The sequence below is a fragment of the Anomalospiza imberbis genome, chromosome 1 (assembly GCF_031753505.1).
Source record: "Anomalospiza imberbis isolate Cuckoo-Finch-1a 21T00152 chromosome 1, ASM3175350v1, whole genome shotgun sequence".
Classification (NCBI taxonomy): Eukaryota; Metazoa; Chordata; class Aves; order Passeriformes; family Viduidae; genus Anomalospiza; species Anomalospiza imberbis.
This window is the reverse complement of record NC_089681.1, coordinates 105,619,963-105,634,620: the sequence shown is the minus strand read 5'-3', so window position 1 is coordinate 105,634,620 and position 14,658 is coordinate 105,619,963. Positions and strand designations below refer to the sequence as shown.

The 14,658-nt window shown below is 39.2% G+C and overlaps 1 protein-coding gene across 2 annotated transcripts in view; it reads right to left on the bottom strand.

Moving 5' to 3' along the window:
- Positions 1–886: 886 nt before the first annotated feature.
- TBX20 (T-box transcription factor 20) overlaps positions 887–14,658 on the bottom strand; it is a 35,881-nt gene continuing 22,109 nt past the window's right edge. The window contains exons 7-9 of one of the 2 annotated variants that reach the window (XM_068203988.1): positions 7,206–7,315; positions 2,671–2,889; positions 887–1,359 (exon numbers count right to left, since the gene is read on the bottom strand). In XM_068203988.1, coding sequence (XP_068060089.1) covers positions 1,346–1,359; positions 2,671–2,889; positions 7,206–7,315 — 343 coding nt within the window. In that variant the 3' untranslated portion in view covers positions 887–1,345. Of the gene's footprint in view, positions 1,360–1,937; positions 2,890–7,205; positions 7,316–14,658 lie in introns of those variants that run through there. The other variant, XM_068203978.1, reaches the window with a different exon arrangement.

Genomic DNA, 14,658 nt, shown 5'->3' with positions numbered 1-14,658 from the left:
TTCATTTTCTTCCAGTTGTGAGTTCAGTGCTAAAGCTGATTTGTACTTGGGTTTTACTCTTTCCTATACTATTCTTATATTGTTGCTGTCATTTAAGTCACTGTCCCTACTGCCAGACTTTATTTTTAGATGACAATGTGGAATGAAATCCTTCTTCCATTGCAGTCAATAAATTTCCACTTGATTTCAGTTAGGTAGAAATTTTATTCCTGGAATCACTCCCATGCTTCCCCAGGCCTACAGGAAGGTGAGAGGGACATGGAGCAGAAACATTGTGAGGTGGCAAGACCTCTTCACTGGATGTCCTGTGGCCTCCGTGAACTTAATCCCTTTAACATCAAATCTCTGCAACAGGTTTTGTAGGTAGGACTGTGAGGGCAAACAAGAGGAAGTGAGGAATAGACATACCTATTGATCTCATTCCTGGGGAAATCTGTCAGAAACTGCCTTCATTCCCTTGCTTGGGACCTGTCTATGATTCTGCATTAGTGGGCAACCCAATGGGTTTCTGCTGCAAAGGAACTAAACCATCACAGAGAAACACAGGGAGGGATGAGCCCACTGAGAGAGACTTGGTCTGACTGGAAAAATCAAGCTGTGGATTTTGACAGATCATTCTATGCTGTCTGTAATACAAAATTCATCAGAGTGAATTTGGAAGATGAGTTGGCTTTATCATATTTTTATATTGTGACAGCCTACTGCCATATTATTTCAGATATGAATCACACTTCATTTGTAGTGGAAAGCCCTTTTCTTTAATTTTTTTTTTTGTAGATGAAGTTGTCAAAATCCAGTTTCATTCTCCAGGAAGAGCCTGGAGAATTTTCTCTGAAACAGAATAAGGGGCATTTCTGCATGCCAAATATTAGTGCTCTCAGATTGAAATGGCCAACTTGAGAAGATTTTGAATTCAGCTACTAGAAAATACATAATGGTGTTTTTTTTCTGTGGGATGCATACGCCTTGCCTTGCACTTCGCAAAGATGGGAGTAGGTGACTCAGTGTACTGCACTCCGCTTTTTACCATATGACACCAATAAAGAATGGTGAAAAGCAGAGGACAAAAAGTCTGTTTTGTGTTCCAGCTCTACATAGACCTGTAATATATGAGATTATATATGATAGTTCTTTTTTTGTCAGTAGATGTATCATCATCTATAGCTTGGATGCAACTTGACACAGAAACTCGGTGTCAACTTATTTTTTACAGTGGAATCCCAGCTCTTGCCACACAGAAAACCAACATCACACTGGTACTGTTTCCAGTAGTGCAAAGAATTTGTGCTAGCTCTCTGCAGACAAGGTCATTATTTTCTTATGCCTCTGTAGCTCCTCCATTGCATCAGACACAACATACTAGAAAAAGGGGACTTTGAATGAGAGCCCCAAATACTAACTGAAAAAAAGTCAGACATGAATTTAAAAAAAACTTTTGTGTGAAGTTCTGTACTGATATTTTTCAAAGGAAACTCCACCATTATATTGGAACATGAAAAAACTGGTTTTCCTGGCCAAGCTGATGCCTTTTATAACAACAGCCATAACCAAAACCAACAAAATCAGAACAAATGGAAAGATACTCCAATGCCACTCATACCAGTCCATTACTTATAGTTTGATCTAGAGAGTCAATAGACTGATCTAGTCTGAAATTGGGTTAACTTGGTACACCTGTGCAGCTGGAAACAGGTCTTCAGTGGCATGCACAGCAGCAAACAAGCACTGCTTTAAAAATGGAAATCTTGGGTTTCTAAATTTAAGTAACAGATTTTTCCAAATCAAAATTTTTCTTCATTATACCTTAGCCGACAGTTAAATTGTTCTTCCTCAGATAAAGAACAAGATTCCTTTTAGACTGAAGGACAGAATACATTACTACTACTACAGTCCTGTAACACAGTTCTTTTTTTGGAACCGATAAGTGTTTTGTGAAAGAAACAAACAAAGAAAGAAAGACTTGTTAATAAGGTTCTCTTTGTGATTATAGTAGCAACTAAGAAATACTGGTTTTGGTGCATATATGCCAGTCTTAAAAAGGACAGTGGTCTTCTCCACTTTGTCCTGTTTTCAGCAAATGTATGCTGAGATAGCCTAAAACATGCTCAAAGTTATAGCAATACATTTTTCTGTTTAGATGCTCATCAGTCACAAGAAGAGATGAAGATGAGTAAGAGTATTGCCTTTTTTAGGATTCATCTAGCATATGAAAAAAGACCTATAGACAATTAGTTTGTACACTGCTGCTTAAAGATAATTTCTTTCCACTAGGTATAATGCACCTTTGGAACAAGCTGCGCGCGACCAAAGATCCTGGGGACTTTGGGATCCATTTTGGTTGTGTTACACATAGATCTGTGAGCAGCTCCAAGCTGCATGCTTTCTTCTTGTGATCCCTCAAAAGAGGAATCTATATCCACAATGCATTTTCTTAGCTGGTTTGTCATGAGTTCATCCCTCCTGCCACAGGTCTTTCAGGAAGGTCCCTTGTATTTTTCACAGCGAACTTGCACATTTTAAATCTTGTGTTCCTCTTGTCTTACGTCACTCATACAAATGGTGTCATCACTGCGGAAGAGTGACGCAGTCCTTGGATAGCTGCATAAGGACCCTGCTGAAAATAATGGTGGTACCTTGGCATGTGGAAGGATGGGAAAGTGGGGCCGCTACCTTGCATGGAGCTGGCTATAGCAGAGGGTGTAAGAGGCATTCCCAGGCGGCTGTACGGAGGCAGAGATCCTTGGATCGGATGAGGAATGGGTGTAGCGATGGATGCAGTGCTGGTACCCAGGGCACTCAAAGACTGTGGATGCTGAAATCCTGGGAAACTGGTTGAAGAGGAAACCCAAGAACTGAGGGACAGGTTATCAGATGTTGTAAAGGCTGACCCTGCAAGCAAAGAGAAAGAATACTTAATATTGGTACACAAAGCTGGTAAAGTAGAGAAAAGGGAGAAAATTAGTCCTTCACAGCAAGCCTGGTTGCAATGACCAGTTGTCATTGGAAATACTTCCCAAATACTCCTGTCTTGAAAATGTTATTTGCTGGTTGCTGTCCTTTATCGCTACGTCTTGGACAAACTTCCATTTTCAGAAGCTGGTTGCAGTGGTTTCAACAGTAAAATCAGCTTTGCACATTGAACATTTTAGATATTAAACACTGAAGCACATTGTAATGCTGCTACTAAACACTGAAATATCTACTTTCACATGGAAGCTCAATGTATTACATCCCTGTTTTGAAGACATACTTGTAGATTATTACATCAGATCCTTAGTAGAACTGTTGCTTTGGGTTTTTACCCAAAAGTTCAGTGTGGCAAAAATGCAGAAAAATGTAATTTACTCTACAAGTTTTCCTTTTTTTTTAAATCGCAGTAAAACCTGTCAACACAACATCTTTCCAGTCATTCTGATTCTTTCCATAATTTGGAGAAAAAATCCTAAAAACATACATGTTTAAGTATTTGTTGTTTTTCCAACCGTGTACAGTACTCTAATAAACAACACCAGTGCTAATTCATAGTAAGAGGTGCAGAACTTGCTCTGAAGGTAATTATCTACTTTTGATCAAATGGAAGTGTTCTGTTTGTCATTTTGTTTTGGGTTTGTTTAATTTCAAAAGTTTCAAAACCTATTCCCACAAGTCTTTCAACTCTTTAAAATACTTTTTGTTTCCTGAAGATTGAAGAATCATAAAAAAAAAGAAAAATGGTTTCTTAAAATTAGAACTAATTACTTATGTTGACAGTAAAATTTTGGGGAAACAATAATTCATTTGGATAATTACACATGGTCATTTTCAAATAATCTGATGACTGTGTTGTCCTTCATCTCTGTAGTTCCTATATGCATCTGGTCATCATCATATGTCTGATTTCTAGGAAAGCAACAAAATGCTATAAATAAACTCATTGTATTCCTCTTTAAACAATAATTAAACTCTTGTCTCTTATGTATTTTCTTACTTGACCAACTTTCTTACTTTAGAAAATAAATTTTTTTGAAAGACTATTTGACAAAATATAATTTCAATTCAGTATTGCAAAACATTCTGAGACAACAAATTTTTAACAGGTGCTAGTTTCATAAATCTAATTCAAGAAGGGAGGTTCATCCAAACTGTAGAATGAAAACATACGAAGACTTCTATGCATCAAGGAAAACTTACTGGAATTAAGTAAAGTAACCAATCATGGCCACATGCTCAAAAGAAAACTATAAGCAAAATACAACAGAAAAAAAATTGTATATTGTTGGGGTGTGTTTTTTTTTAAATCATAAATCTCTTATGGGTTATATTCTCAAACAATGAATTATTTTTCCTCTGCTTAATGAAACAAGTAAAACAGCTCAGTAACAGGAAAAATGAATTGTGCCGATTTAGCAGTGGAGATAAACTTGAACAAAATCCTAGTCCTACCGCTGAACCAGATCCTAACTGCTGGGAAATTAGGATCCAGAGCCAAATTCTAAGGATGACACATTATTTACAGACCACACCAAAACCCTTGACAAATCAGAGGGTATCTGAACATTACTGCACTACAGGGAAAGCAGGGTGCAAATCTGTATTTGCCCAGAAGGTTTTCGTTTGGCTCTGTTCCAGGTGGCTACTATGAATCCTGTGGATGTGTGTGGATGTAGGCACAGAGAAATTAAGCATTAAAGAGTTTCCATTGAATTTATATATTTACTATTTGTTAGCTCCTTTGGAATCAGACATCTTGTACTGTAGGTTAGCTGCTTCCATCTTTAGATGGCTGAAATTTGCTGAGCAGAGAATGCTCTGGGAGGGTGCTGAGGTAATTACCAAGTCTATCACTGCTATTTATTTATTTGTTTTATGCAGAATAAGGTATGTGATTCTTTTTCATGAATGACTGTGAAATGATTGTAGGGCTGGAACACTTCTCCTATAAGGAAAGGCTTAGAGAATTAGGCTTGTGGAGCCTTGAGAAGAGCAGACTTTTGGGACACCTAATTGCAGCCTGTCAGTGCTTAAAGCAGGCCTATGAGAAAGCTGGGAACAAATTTTTTACCATGATCTGTCACCAAGTGCGGGCTTTAAACTAAAAGTGGATAGATTTATACTAGATATAGGAAAAAAATTTTTTACTGTGAGGGTGGTGAAACACCGGTTGGTGAAACACAGGTTGCCCAGAGAGGGGCCAGAGCCCCATCCCAGGAAATATGTGAGGTCGAGCTGGATGGGGCTCTAAGCATCCTGATCTAGTTGATGACCCTGCTCACTGAAGGGGGTTTGCACTACATGACTTTTAACAGTCCCTTCCAACACTAACTATCCTATGATTTTCATGAGGAACTTCCTCAGGCATCCTTTCCTGCTCCAGCTGATTTGGTCTCTAACTGCAGCTTAGTACTCCACATACCACTTTTGCCACCACCAAAGGAATTAGTACTTCTGAGGCAATCAAGGCCTCAAAGAGCTTATAGCATACACCACCCAGCAATGCATATGTATTTGGCTCTCAACTCTTATTTTTGTAGGGGAACACCCATCAGATTTGCATGCAAGGTAATTTTAAAATTCATTGGCAAAAATGAAAATATCTATGGAATTTCAATAAGAACATTGTTTTCTCTCCTTGTATCTTGAAGGAGTTTTCCTTATTTAAGGACATTAGACCTAAAGAAAGAGCAAAGGCAGTACCAGTTACTCACGTGTAAGAGCAGTTTGATTTACCTTCTGTGCATGTCTCTGGTTGCCCAGATCACTCACGTCCCATGTAGCATATGGCTCCCAGATTAGAAAAAACTTCTTTGCCATGATTCACAATTTTCCTCACTTACTCATTTGCCATATTGCGAGCAAATGCAGAACAGTACCCTTTTATTACACATAAAATTAATTGCAATAAAGTAGTATATCCCCCATAACACCTTTCTAAGGACTCTCTTCTGAAGAGATTTAATGGCCAGCTGTCACACTGAGGTTCACCTGGTTCATTTTATCACTCCCAAGGAAGGACATCATACTAGGGAGAAATTTAATTCTTGAAGAGAAGGTGTTTTGCTCTGAGCACTTCCAGCAATGGAAAATTTAATACTGTCTTCAACAATAGCTGGCCTAGGATCTAAGTTGACATGCAGCAAGGTAATTCCCTAGAACTATGTGGAAGGATGGCATCATAGCAGGTGAAGTTGCTTCAGAAACTCCATAATCTAAGGACCTGCTCTTAGAATAGACGTGTAAAAACAAGCCCACCTAATCACATTTTGCTGAAGAGCAACTCATGGTTAAAAATAAGTGTGTTTTCCCTGCACAAGTCCAAAGAGCTCATGACCAGAAAGAATGCTGTTATCTTAGCAGCACTGTATGAAGTTAGAGGACAAGACAAGGGCACTGCCAGTCGGAAGACAGATAGAACTGCTTTACCTCAAGTGGCTGTGGCATATCAGACAGGTCACAAAGTCAATATGCAAAGTATAATGCAACACAAGTTTATGCTAGTCAGCAATCCTACAGGAAGGGTTTGAGTTCTATTTCCAGTGGTAAATTATGACAGATACAATTTCTCCAGTAAGTATGCTCACAAAGAACAAGTCTGTCTTGCTGCTTCTTTTGCTACTGCTAACACAGACAAATTGTTTGATAAAGCAAGTTGGGGCTAATTGCTGCAGCAGGAACAGCACCTTTAAGAGAGTAACAGCTAACAATTAAACATCAGTTTTTCAGGAAGCTACCAAATTTTCTTCCAGAGGAGGCAAAGCAGGTTAACCACATGCTGGTTGAAGATGGTTAGAACTAAGTCCTCTGTTCACAGAGGGCTGGGTGGGCAGCAAGTGGCACGTCTACATGGTACTTCACAAGTGGTGTGGACCCAGCTAGTAAGTCCTGCCAAGAGATGGGGAGTGTTAACTTGTTCTCGGCACCACAGTAATGAAGTTTTCTGGTTTGCAGACATCTTGAAGAGGAAGCAGAATTAATTCTCTCCTGATGGCAAAGATTATATGGTTGTCTACAGAACTGCCTCCTGAATTGAACCACCCACACCAGTGCTGTGGGCATATCAGATGTCCCAAAGAACCAAAAGGTAACAAGTATTCTTCTTCATTATATGACTTTGTGTCAGAGAGACACACCAGAGAAATGCTTTAGAGTACCACAGTACTGCCTGTGGTCCTGCTTTTCTCAAGCATAATTGAGTCACCACAGTTTACACCATGAGCATGTTTTCCTACCTCTGCTTTGTGTTGCCTGGCTGTCATCTCCGAGATCATCTTCTCCTCCGTAAGTACGAATGGGGGATCGAGCATAGGAATGCTTTTGGATAAGGCTCTCCACACTTTCTCTGTAAAAGGAAACAACCTAATATATCAATACCATCCTAAGCAGCATCCTATTTTATTAAGGTAAATACGATGCCTTTTCCTGTCCATATCACAGCTTTCTCACACAGGCTCTCCAAAATTACTTAACAAAAGACTTACTTCATAGCATGGCATTGGAAAGGCCAGATTTGGCCTGCATTTTTTTAATATTGCAAATCACCACTTACCAGCTTCTTCAGCAGAATGAACTTCCTACTGTGCTTCCTGGATGTGGTCTCAGACAGTGAATATCAGACCAGCACTCTTCATAAATTTGAAAATGCAAACTCTGCAGTTATTTGTGCTGAGTGACGAGTCTGTGTTCAAAGAGACACCTGTGGTCCAGCTCCTTTCAAACAAGATTTTGCATTGCACATGACCACCTCATTTGCTGCCTTCCCCTTTTTCTGAAAGCAGGGGCAAAGATAGGTGTATCCAGAGACAACTCAGCTCTGACTATGTTCTCTCAGCATCAGAGTGGAGGGCAGTTCTTAGCAGGAAGTCTGCAGATACTACTGATCTCGTGCCACGTCTATTCTGGGAGGTTAGACGTGTCTGCCAGGCCCCTGCCTCGCTGGTAGCACAAATCACTGAAGTCACCCAAACCATTTTTAAATAGAAGGAAGGCATATCTGCATGATAAGCCTTAGTAGTTTGTAAGGAAGATCTAACCTTACACATTCCAAGCGTATTTCCATGTAAGTAGGTGACATTATACCAAAGATGAAAATGAGACCTAGGCACATTTCCAAAATGGCTTTGACCTTCTGTTCCTGTTTAAGAAATCTAAGTAGCAATAGTTGTTTAAATCTGCTACTTGATGAATGTTTTGTCTGAATTTGCCATTTGTCCATTCATACTTGCTAACTCCCTTTGCTTAGAGAGTGCGCCTGTTCCAGAAATTCCAAGGAAAAATATTTTTCAAGTAACATGATAAATCACAGTGGCACATGATTTCCTTTCCTACAGAAAGTCCATTATGGTCATTTTGTCCTTGGTCTATCACTGGCATCATTACTTATGCTAGTCTTCGCAGAAAAAAATAAATAAAAAGAGGATCTTATCAAAGTGATTTACTTGTGTCAGGATTGGAAGTGGACTGAAAGCAATGGCAGTTCCTACATAGAGGATGATATAATTGGATTACTGCCTTTTAAGTGATTGAAAACAGTAGGCATATCAGGGTTATCTTGAAGAAGATTTTCCAAAGAAAAAGACAGATGGCATTGTTTACATTATGTGCTGAATGCCTCTTGAAACATTAGACTTTTTTCTGAAGCAGAATGTGAAATGCATAGAATTTTACTTGACCAAAAGGACTATTTCATATGAATACAGCATAACAAAATAACAAATTAGACCAGCGTTGCCTGAGTGATTTAGATACTGGTATATAAACATATTCATAATCCAAGAATTACTAGGCTATCAAGGTCTGAAAAATAAATTTAATACAGGTGATTGTCAGTATTGTCTCTATTGACTTTATTTATAGTAAGGGTCTGCTTGTAACTGCAGATATTACAGCATGTAATAATAGCCAGAAACAATGCAGGCTGTAGTTTTAGCACAGTGGGCCAATTTCACCTCTAAAACATTGGATCCAATGGCGGCCTGGGGATAAACTCACCCCAATAAATTTACATTTGAATTACCTACAGGGATTTAAAGCTAAATCAAATGCCCACAATTATTGCAGACTAAATTCTTTCCAGATGGGTTTGTATGCTAGACAGAGAACTCTATTATTCTATATGGTTGTCTTCTTTTAAAGGAAGAAGAGAGATGACTTCTTAGTGAACCCTGAATCTGCAAAGTTTGAAACCAGGGAACTATGTGGTAGGTTTATTTATTTATTTTATGATGTAGTGTTGCAGATAGTATGCAAAAGGTTTTGGAAGATTAATCTCATTCATCGGCACAAGAGGCAAAGATTTTTATGGCAGAGGGAATGTGGAAACTTGGATCACGGAAAGCAACTAATCTCACAGAAACAGTTCCTTTTGTGCAGCTGAGATTTAATATTCAAAACTGTATGAACTTATCTTGACTAACCACATTGGTTGTTTATGCTAGAATCACAAAACACCTACTGAATTTTCATTTTAGAGGTTGAGGCTGTGACTCTCATCATGAGTGCAAAGCATTGAGATTCACACCAGCATTTAGGCACCTGCCCCCACAGTCTCCTCTTCTTTCTACATACAACACATACTGCATATAAACCTCCAAGCAGACCTACAAAATGCAAAAGGCTGAGCACACCTAAATGTGCAAGAGGAAACAGGAGAAAAGAAAAGAAGCGGTGTATTTTCTCAACTCAAATGGCATATCTCTGATTTATCCTCTAAGCACTGTTTCTTCTACTTAGAAAAACAAGAGCAGAAGTCTTTCCTTCCCCTTGAGTTTCAAAGGAAAAGGGCGTGGTGGCCTGTGCACCATGCTGCAATATTCCATCCTCAGAGAACACCACGTGGAGTCTGGATAGAGAAAACAGCAGTTGCAATTCATTTAACCTATAAAAACATTTGGATTTTCCCACATAGGTTGGAAAGAGGAGACTAACCTACTCCACTCTCTAAAGACAAAGGCGCTTTAGGACTTACTCCAACACAGATACGTAGGAGGAAGCAAAACTTTAACAAGACTTAAGTGCCTGTGAAATCTAGTTCAAAATGCAGGACCAAAGCTGGCAATCTGGAACACAGATTCCTTCTTAAATCCATGTTCCACTGGGTACAAAAGGACTTAAATCTCAAAATCTTTCTGAAAATTCTCCTTATGGAATTATGAACCCTTTAGATTATCCCAAATATGGTGCTCTGGAGAGTGGATTAATAAAATACATTTTTTACAAGTCCCAAAATATTACACTAACACTACTAAAAGAGAAATACATAATTACCTCTGGCTTTATAGTTCTGTATGCAACATCAGATATTTCAATGTGCTTCCAAGGATTTATGGAAATAATTTTATAAATTACTGAATCATAAATTAATATTTGCCACTTTATGATTCTACGCTTAATTTTAAAAAAATAGCAAGTGAAGAATATGGTGGAGGTTTTTTAAAAGCTGTCTTTGCTTATTTTTCAGCAGTATTCCACAGTAAACATGTTGTCTGAAGAACAAAGTGACTTCCAGTAACTTAAATACTCAACTTCTGTCCTATTTCTTTGCTGGAGATCAGAGACTTGTTATTTAATACTGGGACCTAACAATTTTTACCTTTCAATGTGTCTAAGAACTCCACAGTTTCTTCTATTAGCAAGAAATTAGCATTAAACTTTGTTCTGAGAGAGATCACGAGCTGCCAATTGAATAAAGGAAAGATGTCTTCTTTCTGTCAAATGTTTTTGTGTGGTCTACCAGCAAATTCAGTCTTCCATGCTGTTCTTCAACTCACAGATATTCTGGAAATACCCAGAGGAGGGGAAAAGCATGCAAATACACACAGTATATTACTATGATTAAGTTGTGCAATGTGTACAACTGGATAACAGGAGGAGACGACAGGCTGGAGAAGAGCAAGTTAGAGACTGAAGCTGCTTGAGAAAAAGGATCCATGTGCCAAATGGAAAGGAAAAAACAAAGCTCGTATTGGCAAGCACACCCATAGAGAAGATGCTGAGGAAGGACAAATGTGAAGAGAGATAATAGGAAAAGGAGCTCAGGCTGATCCAAATAATCTGCATTCCAACAGAAGTGCACGTTGAGCACAGCCCTGTCAATAAACCTTATTATGAATGAAGCACTTGTCTCCTTTGTGCAAGAAATAAAACAGCAAAATTTGAACCTGAAATCAAAGCATGAGAAAGTCTGAAAGAATTCAAAAATTAGAAAGGGTTTAGGGTGCACAGGGAGCATCTTGCTATTCTGCAGGTTCTAACCTTTTGATTAAACATTTCACTCTTGCCCCTGCTGGCAACCGATTCCAAAACGAAACTTCTGGCTAGGGATGCTTTATTTCATAGAGTTCCAAGCTGAGTCTTTCGCCTTGTGTAGCTAACAGTGCCCTGTATGGTGTATGTACAGTGCCCTTTATGTACAGAGTAGCCTCGAAGGACCAAAAGAAGATGGAAAAATCCTGATGTTACTGACAAATGATTCACTAACACTTTACAGACCAAACCCAAGATTTGCCATGGATTTGAGCTAGGAGAGGGCAGAAAACAGAGTTGGCTTGGTAAGTAGCTGAGGCTCTGTATGAGGGTGCTCACTTTCTTTTGCTATCAACCCAGATTACAGAAATTCTCTCAGGAGATGATAAAGTCCCGATTACCCTGAGCAGGATCTTTAATCAAGATGAAAGAACAGGGCTTCTTTGTAGGTGGGAGCAGGCATCTCTGCTGTAATTTTTTCTGCTCCTTTTGCTATTTCTCTACTTCAGCTGTGCATGCATAGCAGCCTGGTGATCACCACAACCCTGAGCTAGGTACTCTGAATTTATGTCTTCTGCACAAGTTACTGTGTCAGAAATGGCTACAAGAGGTAAAAAATTCAGAGCAGAGCTGAGAAGCTTCTTATTATTAACTTCTCTTTTTTTACCCCTTGCTATCCAAGGGCCAGGTATGTGGAAAGGTAAGGATATTCCCAGAATCTGCTCCCTGTTCCTGGTGGTATGGGGTTTGCTTTTTTCTACTTTTTTTTTCTTGTTCTTTGCAAGGAAAGGCAATGTCAATTTAAAAAAAAAAATTAAAAATGAGAAGAAAAAAAATAGTAAATCTGACAATCGTGTTTTGCTTGACCATTCCAAAAAAAAGAAAAATACAGAACAGAACTGCATATAAAGTGTATGAATTATCAGTTTTCAGCCTGAATGACTTCTTTAGTTCTGCATTTCAAAGGTTTCCTTTTTTTGTAGCTGCCAGTTAGTATGTTTGGAAGAAAGCCCAGATAACAGAAGATGTCAGAAGTGAGGTGAGGTGAAGACAGATGGAATAAATGGGCTGAGGAGGCACAAAAATAAACTTGTCGGAAGTCGCACTGTAGTAGGACTTTTTTTAAGGGAAAAGATGACTAATTTGTCCAAGACACAAGTGCTAAAAACAAGTCTCTTAAGAACAAAAAAAACCCCAACAAAATAACCCAACCAATGAATAAAACTCCCCCCCCCAAAAACCAACAAAAAACACTTACCTCCTGAAAAACCAAAACGACACAGCAGGAAGAGCAAATAGATTTCTGTAAGAGCAGCTATGAGTGAACAACTTATGCTGTCAGAGCCACTCTTCAGATATCACTCAGCCTTTATATTTCCGTGGCTTTTATTTATGGCTTTACATATGCACAAACATACAGACATATTAATTTTCTACATATACTTGCTCCAGCTGGTAGATAGAGGCTGACCACAGGAATATAGTTCATGTTGTGGATGGTCCATGGTATGGACCAAATCCTTGAGCAGAACAAAGTAGTTCTGTTCCACTGCTAAGTTTAGAGCTGAACCAATCAGGGACAAAACAAAGCCTACAGGCTACAGTAGCTCATGTGACCTGGCCCAAAAACTAATCCAAAGCTTCAGAACACTTTCACACAGAGTCAAAATTGCTGGGCAAGTGTTGGATGGATGCATTACTGCAAGAATTTATACAAGAAAGAAGGGAAATGAGTCTTAAATTAGGGAAAATCTAGAGGTTGATGACTGTAGAAGAACAAGTGTGCCTCCTTGATGATGTTTACTGTCACCCTCTCTGTAAAAATCCAGCACTTGTAGATGATCTGTAATATGCATGGATGTGACAAAGCCTAGCTGAAGCCATGGCATGGGAAAAGTAATGACATTTATGAAGAAGGGGCATGAAGTTATCAGTTATCAACACACTCACACCACTTCTCTCAATTGCAAATAAAAATTAGAAAACTATCTTACATAGCCAGCGCCATGGAGCTCCACTTCACCCAGTGGAGCAACAGTTTCTTTCTGACTGCAACCAAATTATGAGAGGTGAATACAGAGATGTCCTGTGAAGTTGTAGGGGGAAGTCCCTGGAAAACTTTCTCTGGGGTGGAAACCATAGATCTTAGTTGACATCATCCCCACCTGTTATGCCCACACTACATCTGCATGAGGTGAATGGAAACAACTAGAATAATATTTTTATGCCATTTTGAACAAGTAAGAAGATAGAAAACCTAAGTGGAAAATGAGCTAGAGTATGAGTGCTTAAAAACTTGGGAACTAAAGAGGATTTAAGTGGCGCAGGGGGGCTTGCTGCTGGGTGAAAAGGAACAGTTGCCTGGCTAACAACAAGCAGAGTCAGAGGAACCAGATTTGAAGGAAATAATTCAGGTGTTTAAACATAGTCAGGTAGTGCTTTCAAGATTTGCTAAGGCATCCAAGCCACCTGCAGTGTTCTGGAAGGGATGATGTAGAAAATACAGACAATCCAGCCACCCATCTGGAGCAGCAGCTGAAGGCCGGAATAACCTCAGCAACATCTGGAATACTGGCACTAGATACTAGGCATTTATATGCCAGAGTCCTTGGTATTTCTCCCTAAATTCAGGACTTCTTTTCTCCTCTGAAGCTAAATATCAGAGATGATATCTCATGGCTGGTTGCTGACATTCACAGACTGACAGCTGGCTGAGAATAAAGGATCAGCCAGCAGTTTGACTTATTGGAGTAGTATGACAAAGCCCTATTTAACCATGGATGTGGGGGTAGGTCATAGAGGCTCTATATGTTTCTGGCTGCTGGCAGGGAGCTTTCAAGAGTCTGAGAAGTTCTTCTAGACCAGCAGAAGACAACAGGAATGGGGAAGAAAGCAGCTCAGTGGGGTGAGCAGGGAAGGGCTGGGAGAGATGATGGCTGTGCTCAGCCCATCCCTGAACATGTGCCTTTGACTGATCCTTCAGCAGGGAAGTGCCCCTATCCAGGCATTAGCATGAACTTTGCTTACAGCCTTGTAAGCCAGCATGATGTATTTCTACATCTCAGAGATGAAGCTCCTCAGGGGAAAATCTGGAATTTTATTACCATGCAAATCCAGTTGGGATGCTGCTCCCTAACTTCCCCATCCCCCCATACTTCCCTTCTCTGCCTAAAAATTACTTAGGTGTGCAACCATACTTTTCCATATTTCCTCTTGAAGTACCCTAGAAGCATTATTGGACTTATGCAGATGGGTATACTCATTCAACTCTCTCCTTAAATATTAAAAATCCACACCCTGAACTTGCCTATCACATACTTGGCTCCTGCTCTTGAAAATATCACCTTTTTCACTGGATTTTTTTGAATAGTGTGTAATTATGATGGTTTTATTTATCTATTTATTTTTAACAGGCTAATTCTTCACAACAACTCAAAAGAT